Raw genomic sequence first — 12,999 nt, forward strand, 5'->3', positions numbered from 1 at the left:
TAATTGCATAGATCACCATAAGAGGGCACTCTAGACTTACGGTCCATATCTCATCATTAAAAATTAGTATATAAGTCGCACTGGAGTATAAGTCGCAGGGACATTCAATCTATGAAAAAAACTGCGACTTATAGTCCGGAAAATACGGTAGTTTGGCATTTACTGAGATTTTTTAGGTAATATTTCAGCTACATGCTAGTTATTTTAGGCTAATTTAGGCTTTTCCTTAGTTTTTTTAGGCTGATTTGGACTTAAGCTAATATTTCAGCTACATGCTAGCTGTTTCGAATATGGTTTTAAAGTTTTAAAAATGTAGTTTTAGAGTCTTTAATAAATGTTTGTCCTGTTTTGCCCGCGACCTAAGATCTGTTTTGGCCCGTTGTGTTGATGAACCTGCTTTAGGATAAACTAAATAATTCTTATACGGTATCAGAATCTGCTGGAAACACGTTAATTGCGTAAATGGCGATGAGTTGCATTAGTTCAAAGGTCGTGTTGTTATTTGCTGTCGCTGGCGACATCTCCAGTGTTAAGGGTTAAAGTTTGATATTGGTACTTCACCCCAAATGTGTTTAACTGCTGCTAGAATGCTGGGTCTTCAGAGTTTTCTTATCAGCCGCTTTGAACTCAAATTGTGAATATTATCTAATGAAAACTTGACACATTTTTCCATTTTCTTAACTTTTACTGAGGAATCTCTGAGATGTATAAAGAGTTTTACATCTGATTTGGATGTAAATGCGGTTTTGTCTTCGCATAATTAGTGACTTGTCCGTACTTCTTTAAAGATTTGCATTTTGTTAGTTTCAACCTGTTTTAAATTAAAGTTGTGCATGTGTAAACTGTATTTATTTATTTTTTTAATTTGTCATCTTTGTACACGAGAATATACAACAGCAGGTACACAAATTTATGCACAAAATGTATTGTATGAGTTACAAATCAAGTATTAGTTACACATCTCTCTATAAAACTGCTCAGTAAAAAAACAAATCCTTCCAATAAGAATAAAACTCGAAGAAAAATCCTGAAATGTTGTCAAAGAAAAGTGCAAATGAAGTTCACCTCAAAAACCCTACAGTCCTTTTGTGTTTGATCATACTTTACCTTAAGATGAAATCAGACATAAAAAGCTGATTTTTAGAATGTTTATTTCTATATGCAGGGCACTGATGCCAAAGGAGAGAAAAGCGCCTCAACCGTAGAAGAAACGCCCCAACAGCAAGGTGAGCAGCTGCTCCTCCAGCCTCAAACACGGTTCTTGACGGGATGACTCATGCTTTTGCTTTGGCCCTCAGAACTCTCCTCAGTAACCCAACCTGCTGCTGAAGCCCCCCCTCAGTCCCACCAACCCGTGACGGCGTTCACCAAACCCAGCCCCGAGTCTGCTGCCGTGGAAACAGCCGGTCAGTGTGTGGTTACAGATTTGGGGAAAATGGTTTCCTTTGATGTTTTGGTGAAACTCACCCTCCTTTTTTCAGATGCTGATGAACCTCAGCCACACCTCCCGGTCACTGCCATGACAACCAAACCCAGTCCAGAGCTTTTACTTGCTAATAAACCAGCTCCGCCTCCAGGATCAGCACCGCAATCGTCAGCAGACGACCAGCATCCAACAGGTTCAGATATCTTTATACAATACAGAATAAAAGCTCCTAAACTCAAAATAATGCCTTTATCTTTAAAATCTTACTCTCAATGATTCGTCCCATTTCCCTGAAGGATTTTTGTCTGTGAACTTTCTCTTTCTATCACAGTTGAAAACATATTTTTGGTTCTAGTTTAATCAAATTCTTGGTTTTTAGCTGACTTTTCCAGATGCAAATACAAAAATACAGTTGAACCTTCAAAAGTTTAACTTACTCTAGTACCATGTGAGCTGAATCAATGATTCAAAAGCCTAAATTATGGAGTATCAGCCCTTTGAGTTGGGCTGTAGCAGTGATGAGGCCACAGCAGCTTTACAATACTTGGTTTTATTGATTCTTTGTGCATTCTTTTACATATTTGTGAAGCTACATCAAACTTTGGCGTCATTTCTCAGCCGTCAGACATGAAACTGGTTCTCAGTTCTGTCTCCTCCAGTTCATCGTCTGTTCCATCTTCTGCAGGAGCTTCTCAACCCGTCGAGTCCAGGATCGATGCGCCGCAGAGACCCTCAGAAGCCACCCTCCCGGCTTTACCTCATTTCTCCCTCCCAGCTGCAGCCAAGAGCAGCCCGGAGGTTCCTGCAGCGTCCAAACCCAACCCGCTTCCTGCTTCAGCCCCAAACCCGTCACCGCGAGAATCGCCTTTAGTGAAGCGAAGCGAGTATCCGTTCAGACGAGGTGCGAAGCTGCAGAATGGGTAACAGCTCGAGCCAGAGCTTCATGATCTGTGTCTCAGCTGAACGTGTTTGATGTTTCTTTAGACCTGAACGAGCCCAAGTCCCACTCGGCTCTTTCTGCCATGACCCGGCCGAACGCAGAGTCCAGCTCGCCGGCTTTGGTCGCTCAGCCTCCGAGCCTTTCAGCTTCAATGGAGCCGTTGGTAAAACCCGGAGAATATCCCTTCAAGCGAGGTGAGTCCACCAGCCAAGAGCGCCAACATTTCCCCTGGTTGATTTTATCATCATTGTCGTGTTTTTTCTTTTCATCAAAAGCTCCTGTTCTCAAGACGCCAAGTCCCAGTTTAAAACGAAGCGTGAGCTTTCCTCAGTCTGCAGGTGAGATCACCAGAACGTGACACTTCTCTGCATTTTATGGTTTTCTTATCCCTGATCTCCTGTTTTCTCTCCACAGAAAAATTACTTCCATCCAAATCGATCATAAAATCTGGATTCTCACCAAATCTGGACAAGTAAGGTGTTGTCTTTCTCACTGAGCTAGCTTAGCATCCGTCCTCAGACACCAGAAACCTTTATTTTGTTTCTGTCTTAACCATTTCAGCAGGAGATTAAACAAACCGGAGGAGTTTAAGCAGGACGGGATGAAATCTCAGACGCTTCCTCGATCCAACGGGGCTCAAGCCAAACGGGCTTTGTTTGAAAGGATGAACTCTGAGCCCACAAAGTAAAAACACAACGATCTTCACGCCACCACAGTTGAGTCTTCACTTAGAAACTGGAGCATGTTTCGTTCCGTTCTCCGTAGGCCAAAGGATTCCAAACCCCAACTGAAGCGCTCCCAGAGCTTCGGAGTGTCCAGCGCCAGCGGGATCAAACAGATTCTCCTGGAATGGTGTCGCTCCAAAACCATCGGCTATAAGGTCAGCAGGACTTTTACACCGTGAAGCTGCAGAGGCAGGAGCTTCATGGTTTGGGGTTCAGGTGCAGCAAACCAGTTTGAGCGACACAAGTGTAAATCAGGTTTACCACTGACTGTATATAGAGAACTGGACTGAGTGACCCCTCAAGTTCCAAACAGGAAGTACCGACTGGTTCAGAGAAGCCAAAATCCCACAAACTTCTACAGAGAAATAAACGGCTCAGTCATTGTATTTGTCAGAATAACCATTCCTACTCTAATACCTTTTTATAACATCTTCTTGATAATCATTATTATTATTTTTTTTTTTTAGTCCAAGTTATTCAAGTTATAAACCGACCAATCAGACGCTTCAGTAAAAGCATGTGGTGCCCGCTGGCCCCCATGTCTAACATTTGATTGGCAGCTTCTCCCGAGCCGTTTTCGGTGGAAGGGGTGTGGCCTTCGCACAAGCTTATTCATGTTTCATGTCATGATTGGTAACAGTAGTTGCCATAGAAACGATGACTCAGACCAGTGTGGACCAATCACTGTCATCTGGCTCCAACATGGCAGCATCCGTGTCTTGGAAAAATGGAGACTGAATTGGCTTCATTTCTCTTAATTTTCTTTAGGTGACGTCACACCTGCTCAGTCCACTTCTATATACAGTCAATGGGGTTGGATCTTGCAGTTCCCTTCAGGCCACCTTGATGCTACGTTATTGCCAACAAAGAGTTTATAAAGTATTGAGTTGAGCTTTTGTTATTGACCAAATACTTATTTACCACCATAATTTATAAATCAAATCTTTAAAAATCGAACAATGTGATTTTCTGGATTTGTTTTTCTTATTTTGTCTCTCTATCTATCTATGATTAAATGACAGGCCTCTCTCATTTTTTGTAAGTGCGAGAACTTGCACAGGTGGTGGCTGGTTGAATACTTTTCTACCCTGCTGTAAATGCACCAAACTCCATGACAGAAACCTTATTTTTCCTGTCTGTAACTCAACGACGATCCACCAACACGCCTTTTCCCTTTCAGAACATAGACATCCAGAACTTCTCCTCCAGCTGGAGCGACGGGATGGCCTTCTGCGCCCTCGTCCACGCCTTCTTCCCTCTGGAGTTCGATTACAATGCTCTGGACCGTGCAAACCGCAAACACAACCTGGAGCTGGCCTTCACCACAGCAGAGTAAGCCGGCTAAAATTAACGGCGTGACCAGTGAGGGGTTTTGACGTGACGTTAATACGACAGCCTCTAAAGTTAAAAATAAAACTTTGGCTCCTGTTTTTAGGGATCAGGCCGACTGTCTGCGCCTGATCGAAGTGGACGACATGTTGGAGATGGGGGACAAGCCGGACCCCATGTGTGTGTTTACGTACGTCCAGTCCCTCTACAACCACCTGAAGAAGTTCGAGTAGCTCTGCATCAGAGTCGGCCGTGAAGAGCGGTTTATTTTAGGCGCAAAATATGCTTAGAGTCCACTCACGAGTTGATCAGTTTGACACTGATGTGTGTGTGTGTCACTAACACCGCCCACTTCATTCAACCTTTAAAGTGATTCTTAAAATTATGTTTTTTTTCTGAGAAATCTGTTGTGAAGTGAGTTTGAGAAGTAAACAAAGGGGTGTTGTTTTTAAGCAGACTTTTGGGTCACATTTGTATGTTTATAACACAGTAGAGGACGGTTTTTAAACACTTTTCATTGTATTTGTTCAAAAAAATGAACATTTTTGCAGAATTGTGTGCAAAAATGCTGAACAAATTTCAAAATAAAAGAGAGAACGTACACTGCCATCTGCTGGTAAAGCCTCAGATCTCAGGCTTCTAGATGCTTCCTGATCTTTCATTTATATTTCATGAGAATTAAATGTGAAAAACAGTAATTTCTAAACACTGTTTACCTTCTTATAAACCTCATAGTAGGATGGTGCAATTAGCACAAGTGAAATTGTCAAGAACAAATATGAATCATTTATTTTTCAACCATGACATGTAATAAAATAAACATCATAATCCCAGATTTAATTGTTTTGTTCTGTTTTTCTTCTGTTTTCTTAGATAAATCTTTATTTTTTCCTATTAAAAACAGATTTTGAGTTTGCAGATTGAAAATGTCAAAATTTAATGTATAAATGAGTTTTATGTAAACAAAAAAAAAAAATTTGCTTTATATTCATGATTTTTTTTCTCTTTTTAAAAATAATTTTGTCCAAACAGCACAATTGGAGGAATATCAACTTGATGGCAAATCTTAAAATTTATAATTTATTTATTTTAAATTAATTTATTAAATATAATCGGGTACATCAAAATTAATAAATGGTTTAATTAATTGTTACGTTTGTTTTTATTTAAAAGATTAATGAATTTTCTTATAGAAAAAGTGAGAAACTGTAGATTTCCAAACTATTATTCTATGGTTTAGCTGGTATCGTTCATACTTTAAAAAAATGTTGCTTTATTTAAATAAAATATGCTTATTTAATGAAGTATTTGCCAAATAGTAAGAAAAAGTGTTGCGTATAAATGTGTAGAATTGTTTGTAAAATAAAAATGAAAAGATAAGATATCTTTAAGCATAAATTATATTTTTTCGGATTTTTTAAGTCACATTTTTGAATAAATCAGGATATAAATCAGGATTACAGATAAATGAAATGTGGAGTGTTTATAATTCCTACGTTTTTTCAGGGGCTGTGAATGCAACGCTTCCCAGTGACCGGGCATCCCTTCCGGTAGATGGGGTCAACTTTTCCCCAGATCCGCCATTTCAGTCCCGGAGTTCCCAGTCGCACACGTTAGTTTTGATTTGTTGCTGAGATTTGAACCTTTTCCCGGCAGGTAACATTTCCTGAGGGTGCGGTGGCGGCTCCGCCTGCGTTAGTCGTCGTGGAAGTCTGTAGAGTCGCGGTTTTGGAGCGGGGTTTTCCAGCGGCGGCGACAGTCGGAGAAAGTTTTGTATGAGTTGCGGGTCGGGAGAGGCGAAGGGGAAGGCCTGAAGCCTCGGACGGGATTTCGCTGCCATGGCCGGGAATTTTGACGCGGAGGACCGCGGGAGCTGGTACTGGGGACGGCTGAGCCGCCAGGACGCGGTGTCTTTTCTACAGGGACAGAGACACGGCGTCTTCCTGGTCCGGGATTCGATCACCAGCCCCGGCGACTACGTGCTGTCGGTTTCGGAGAACTCCAAAGTGTCTCATTACATTATCAACAGTGTCAGCAACAACCGGCAGTCTGGTCCAGGTAAGGTTCTTCGGTTCTGGACGGGTTTAAGAGCATTTCTAGCGGTTTTCTTGTATAAGATTAGCGAAGTTTGGGGGAACTTCTGCTAGCTAGCTTCCAGCTTTCCAGACGGGAAAGCCCGAATTTAGCCGAAGACCCAGTCAGTGTGGTTCGGGATTGGGGCGGGAGGGCGGATTCTCTATGGATCCGGGTGGTTCCGGTGTCACATCTGGGCCATGACTGCTGGGATTGGCGTCTCAGGAATGCGGGTGGTCTGTCCTCATATTAGCATCAAAGGCGTTCCAACTTTTGGTTTCAGACTTTTTTTTTTCTTTTTTTAATCTTTAAAAAAAAAAACAATGACTTAAAATGAATTAAAAAACAGTCAATTATTTCAAAATAAACTAATAGCAATATTTTAAAATAAAATAATAATTTATTAAAACTGTAAAAAAAAAATGGTTTTAATAAACAACATTTCACAATAAAATTCTATTGTTGGTCATGATTTTCATTTGGTAACAATTTAGGTTTATAGGTTTGTTTTTTACCAACGTTTTCAGTATTTTAAAATCTAATATTTCTTTCAAGTTTACAATTTTTGCTTTCTAGTAAAAATGTATTTTTATCTATGAATTTCTGCCTGTTTTTTATGGTCTTGAGTCCGTAATACTGAATTATTTCATTATTGTTCAGTCGTAAAGTGGAAGTTAATGTGCTTTAATTTTAGTTTTTTCTCTAATAAATATTTAAATCACAATCAGGTAATTAATACATTTAATTGCCAAAATAAAAGTCAATTTTAATTTAATGAAATATTAATCAATTTTTGTTCAAAATTAAATACAAATCTTACCTAATGATAAATATAAGTGCTTTGATTTTAGTTACAAAGCTTAAGATTTTTATGGAAACTTATCAGATTATCTCAAAAGTGTTAAATATTATATTTTTATAAGAAGAAAAGCAAATTTAGTTTCTTTTCTGCTCTATTTTTTTTTACTCTAAATCTGTGGAAATCCTTTTTTAGAATGTGAAGTCATGATATCGGGTAAAGAGGTGTTGTCTCTTCTCCATCAGGTCTGGCACCCCCTCGGTTTCGGATCGGGGACCAGGAGTTCGAGGCGCTGCCGGCCCTGCTGGAGTTCTATAAGATCCACTACCTGGACACCACCACGCTCATAGAGCCTGTGAGCAAGGCCCGAAACGCCAGCTCCAACAGCTCGTCTGCCGGCGCCCCTCAGCAGGGGGAGGAGGAGTTTGTGCGGGCGTTGTTCGACTTTCCCGGTAACGACGAGGAGGACCTCCCCTTCCGTAAGGGCGACATCCTTCGCGTGCTGGAAAAACCCGAGGAGCAGTGGTGGAACGCTGCCAACCAGGAGGGCCAAATTGGGATGATCCCTGTGCCTTATGTGGAGAAATACCGGCCTGCCTCGCCCACCGCCGCTGCTCCGGGCACCCCGGGCGTGGCGCCGGGTCAGGGTGGGCCCCTGGCTGGCACCGATGGAATAGGGAGCCCTACTGGAAACCCTCTGGGGGAGCCGGGCCAGTACGCTCAACCGGTGGTCAACACGCAGCTGCCCAACCTGCAGAACGGGCCTGTCTATGCAAGAGCCATTCAGAAGAGGGTGCCGAACGCTTACGACAAGACCGCGCTTGCACTGGAGGTAGAAATTCCACTTATTTCCTGTCCCACTGCTTCACTGTCAGCCTGTGGGTCTGAGGGCCCCCGCCCCCCCGGGCTGCTCGTCAGAACGGCTCAGTCACGCATGCGGGGCTGTCGGGACCCGTGAGGACGCTGCCAGTGGGGAGACGGCTCTGTGCACAGAGGTCGTCTCAGATCCTCACAATGGCCTTTCTTCATGTTGTCAGTGCTGCTCAGTGGGTTAATTGTGAGCGTTGCATAATATGATGGTTTCCACTGGAGCTTGGTGAAACGAGGCGCTTGGTTTTCTCACACAGATGACTGAGTGAAATGCAAACAAGTGCAGAGGTGGAATGACTGACACTTTCTGGATTGTCGTCCTCATTCTGCAGTGACGTGAACGCTTTACACCCAGTTAGAACAAGCTTTGGTTTCAGTTTGAACAGTTTACTGTCTGAGGGAGAAAGTTAAATGAAGGGGAAACTTTACAGAATTCAGGCTAAGTTCTGACAGTAGCTGCGTTTCCGTTACACATATGTGCAAATTCTTGAAATGTAAAAAAAAAACACAATTTCGCAGTTACAATTTCCATTAATTATGTGAATAAACACATAATGGCGTCTTATTCCGGCCGTGGAGCGGCTACGGATAAAATAATTTTGGTTGGTTCCAACAATTCCACATGACACGGTCAACTTTTGATGAGCCTACAGATGCTGTGGGACCTCTCAGCTGAGCGTAGTATCGGTTGTTGGTCACATGACTCATTTAATTTAAAAAAAAAAGTTTTTTCGTTGCAGTTTTGAGAAATACGTCAATTTTTTATATGCCTCAAGAACCATCTCCTCCAAGCACAAACAGTATTTTCAATAAATGCAAGTTTTTTCTAAATTGTGGTGTTTCCATTGAGCAAATTTACTATCAAAAATCCAATTAGCAAAATTTCATAGTTAATAGAAACACAGCTGATGACTCTGATACATGTGAGTTTGCTATGTGGTCAAATCAGGATCAGACTAAAGTAAATGGAAAACTTGACTGCAAAATTGACAAAAATAGACAAAAGCAAATTGAAACTTTAAAGTTCTCGTTATAAACTTGAAAGAAGTATTAAAAATTGAAAAAAGTCAAATTTGAAAGAAGTAAATTCAAAGAAATATTAAAAACATGAATAAAAAAGTTTTTTGTAACAGCTACTGTTTTGTGTTTTCAATTTTTTTTGTTTTTGTTTCTCATTGTTTACTGTCCTTAATTTACAGTTTCAATTCAGACTTTTTTTGGCGTTGATCCTAATTTTACATGGAGGATGGGACTTAACCGAGGAAGGATGACACACGGTTTTGAAGTGGAAAATGTATTACCATAACCTCTTCTGCCCAATGTCAATCATTTCCTGGTAGCCAATGGGCTCAAAGCCCCGCCCCCCACAAGAAATTAGGGTCAACTGCGAAAAGTCTGAATTAAAACTGAGGACTGAAAACAAGGAGAAAAAAAAAATAGAAAATACAGAACAGCAGCTGTTACAAAATAAACATGATTTTAATTTGGTAACAGATTTAGGTTAATAGAGTTTTTTTTAATCCACGTTTTTAGTATTTTAAAATATTTTTTCAAACTCACAACGTTTTATAATTTGTAATATTTCTTTCAAGTTTACAATGTTTACTTTCTAGTTAAATACAGTTTTCAGATTTTTTTCTTTTTAATTTATAATCTGTTTTTTAATTCACTTTAAGCTCATCCTGATTTGACCCCATAATTAAAGTTCTCTTTCTTTTAAAAAAAAAGTTAGAAAACGGTTGTGGACATGAGATTTCACCTTGGGGTTTCAGCTCTCTAGCATTTCCTTTAATTAAAAAAAAAAAATAAAAAAACATTCCCAAATGAAAATAATCAGATTTTATTTAAAGTTAAAATGAAAAAAATAAATGTAATAAAGTTAGAATATTTTTTAGTTTAAAAGAGAAAAAGTTCTAACTCTTGGACACGTTTTCATTCAGAAATTCACCTCTGAGTTGTGGGCGGGACTGTTCAGAGTACAGAGCAACCCCGCCCCCTTTCCCCTCCTTGCTGCTGAGAGCTAGAAGCAGGGAGTTTGAGTTAGTGTACTTTCTACATCACAAAAACAATCTTTTTAAAAGTTTTTTTCCGTCTGCTCCTGATTCACAACTTTTACAATAAGGAAATACTCAGAAATGTAATTTTAAGCTAAATTTGTATTAATTAATCATCAGAAAAATGCCACAAGAATGAGTTAAGAACACCATTTTCATGATGCTCTGGCTACGACTCGTACAGAGTCCTGACGGCGTCTGGGTTCAAACCTTTGGCTGATCTACAGAAACATTTAATGCTGCCTGGAGCTTCAAGAACTGACTTTTTCACGGCAGATGAGCAGATATGTGATGAAAAGCGGAGATGAACTGAGATTTCAGACGGAATGCTGAAGTCAGAATGACTCTGCATGCAGACGGGATGACAGATTCTCATCCTGTGACGCTCTAAAACGCTGTTGCATCCACCTGTGATCTGCTGCTGTGCTGTAACGTCTCTCCTCCAGACTGTTAACTTTTTTGGTGATCCCATCATCTGAACCATTTTATGACTTCTGCTGTGCTTTGGCAGGTGGGGGACATGGTAAAGGTGACCAAGATCAATGTGAACGGCCAGTGGGAGGGGGAGTGCAAAGGGAAACAAGGCCACTTCCCCTTCACCCACGTCCGCCTGCTGGAGCAGCACCACCCAGACGACGAGAGCTGAGAGACGCTGCGCCTCCTCTTCTTCTCTGGTTTTGGTTTCTTCTTTGTGCTTGGAGAGCATCTGTGGATCCCGGCGCCTTAATGAACTCGGGAGCTGACCGTGCAGCTCCAGACCTGTCGATGGACTCCATTAGGCGTTTACACTAAACTGGTATCGCACACCGTCACTGTGGGCTTGACTAAAGCCACCTAAACCTGACACTCGCTCCGTATTTACTCAAGTAGATCACATCTTCTCTTTCATGTTTAGTATTTATTAGTGTTGTTCTCATGATGCTCGTCCGGCAGGAGTCCTGCACCAAGCCCCATGGCCGCTCTGCTGCCTCCATCCAGGACACTTACTGTGAGTCCAGAGTCCGGTTCTGCCCGAGCAAGAAAGGCTTAAAGGACCGGATGGTCGTTTGACTGCAGCTGGGTTGTAGCAGCCACTGGAGAGGATTCACCACTGTGCTTTCGTTCCTTCAGCCTCACTCCAGGTTTATTTTGCAATGTTTATTCACAACGTTGGACTAAAATCGATGCATTTTTCAGACTTTTAACCCTATAACACTGGAGCTCTTTGATTTAGTTTAATTTTTTAATTGTTAACGGTTGAAAAGTTAAAGACTTTGTGTTTAAGCGTCACCGATGACTAGTGCTGCCACATACGATTATTTTTACAGTCGATGAATCACTTATTTTTTTTCGATTAGCACACAACTTAACCATCATAAGAGTTTAACAAAAAATGAAGATACATAGCATTACCAACAATAATGTTGGTGTGAATGTTGTAACCGGAATTTGGCCGCTGAAGATGCTAGTGCTGATAGCTGAAGCTACTGAAATTGATCACGAAAAATGCTTAAGCTGAAATCGCTGAAGCTAATAGCAGAAAACGCTGAAGCTAATAGCTGAAAACGCTGAAGCTAATAGCTGAAAACGCTGAAACTAATAGCTGAAAACGCTGAAGCTAATAGCTGAAAACGCTGAAGCTAATAGCTGAAAACGCTGAAGCTAATAGCTGAAAACGCTGAAGCTAATGGCCAAAAACATGGAAGCCGACCACCAGCTGAAATATTAATTTTCTGAATTAGCCTAAAAAAAAATTTAAAAAACCCTACGTTAGCCAAAACAGCTAGCATGCCAGCTGACATATTAGCTAAACTCCAAAGTAGCTTAAAAACTAAAAATGAAGCCTAAATTATCCAAGACTGAACAAATCATAAATTAGCCAAAACAGCTAGCATGTAGATGAAATATTAGCTAAACTTCAAAATAGGCTAAAAAAACGGTGCAAATGCTAAAATAGTCCAAAAAGCTAGCAGAATGCTATTATAACTTTCAACATTACTACACTCTGACTCCATATAATATAAAGTAATGACTAATCGACTATTAAATTAGTCGTCGACTGTTTTAATAGTCGATTAGTCGAGTAATCGTGGCAGCTCTACTGATGACGCCTCAGGTGTTAAAGGGTTAAAAGCCTGAAGTACTCTTCAATAATCGGGTTTCTTGATATTAAGGTGTAAACATTCTTTTATTTAGAGGAAAAAAAACATTCAACACTGATTTTTAAATATTAATCAATGTGATCAGTACGGACCGGCGCCAATGAAACCCGCCCGGCGCCGCAGGTCAAAGGACATTGTAATTGGTCACTTTGGAGCTGGTCGCTCAAACCCTTGTTTACATACCTCAAACCCAGGATTGACACATCCAAAGTTTCACTTTTCTCCTCATCGACCGTCTTGTTTAGAATCACAAATTTGTGAATTTCTTCAAAGAACAACCGTGAGCCTTAGATCAAACTACTGGGCGAAGATGATCCTTCAAATGGTTCTGAAATTCCCCAAAACAACGGAGACATTTTATTTTATTTTCCATCGATACAGGAATTTCCTTTTAATTGTGGATTTGAGACGAAGAATCAAATCTTCATGCGAAAGTCCTCAAAGATGTTATATTATTCTAGACATTCTGTCTTCCATGAGCGCCTATGATCATTTTAGAACAATTATTAAGATTCTTTCGGGCTAATTTCATTGAACGTGACTTTTTTAATAACTTTAACTCTCACTGATTGAGCGGTAGATGGTTTTTTGGAACCTTCATAGGGTCACTGTCATTATAAATCCATGAATGCCTTCCTTTAT

General features: G+C 40.5%; 2 protein-coding genes across 4 annotated transcripts in view; both read left to right on the plus strand.

The window, feature by feature from the left end:
* LOC112138673 (smoothelin-like protein 2) overlaps positions 1 to 5,255 on the plus strand; it is a 15,512-nt gene extending 10,257 nt beyond the window's left edge. For 2 of the 3 annotated variants that reach the window (XM_024261283.2, XM_024261294.2), the window contains exons 4-14: positions 1,166 to 1,226; positions 1,299 to 1,406; positions 1,482 to 1,619; positions 2,112 to 2,327; positions 2,411 to 2,560; positions 2,642 to 2,704; positions 2,781 to 2,838; positions 2,928 to 3,050; positions 3,132 to 3,246; positions 4,272 to 4,423; positions 4,527 to 5,255. In XM_024261283.2, coding sequence (XP_024117051.1) covers positions 1,166 to 1,226; positions 1,299 to 1,406; positions 1,482 to 1,619; positions 2,112 to 2,327; positions 2,411 to 2,560; positions 2,642 to 2,704; positions 2,781 to 2,838; positions 2,928 to 3,050; positions 3,132 to 3,246; positions 4,272 to 4,423; positions 4,527 to 4,653 — 1,311 coding nt within the window. In that variant the 3' untranslated portion in view covers positions 4,654 to 5,255. The remainder of the gene's footprint in view (positions 1 to 1,165; positions 1,227 to 1,298; positions 1,407 to 1,481; positions 1,620 to 2,111; positions 2,328 to 2,410; positions 2,561 to 2,641; positions 2,705 to 2,780; positions 2,839 to 2,927; positions 3,051 to 3,131; positions 3,247 to 4,271; positions 4,424 to 4,526) is intronic. The other variant, XM_036215304.1, reaches the window with a different exon arrangement.
* Positions 5,256 to 5,943: 688 nt separating this feature from the next.
* Positions 5,944 to 11,701, plus strand: LOC112143053 (adapter molecule crk). The gene is made up of 3 exons (XM_024266794.2): positions 5,944 to 6,478; positions 7,538 to 8,124; positions 10,728 to 11,701. The coding sequence occupies exons 1-3, from the start codon at positions 6,259 to 6,261 to the stop codon at positions 10,860 to 10,862; spliced, it is 942 nt and encodes a 313-aa protein (XP_024122562.1). The 5' UTR covers positions 5,944 to 6,258; the 3' UTR covers positions 10,863 to 11,701.
* Positions 11,702 to 12,999: the final 1,298 nt, after the last annotated feature.

The sequence above is a fragment of the Oryzias melastigma genome, linkage group LG14, assembly GCF_002922805.2.
Source record: "Oryzias melastigma strain HK-1 linkage group LG14, ASM292280v2, whole genome shotgun sequence".
Taxonomy (NCBI): domain Eukaryota; kingdom Metazoa; phylum Chordata; class Actinopteri; order Beloniformes; family Adrianichthyidae; genus Oryzias; species Oryzias melastigma.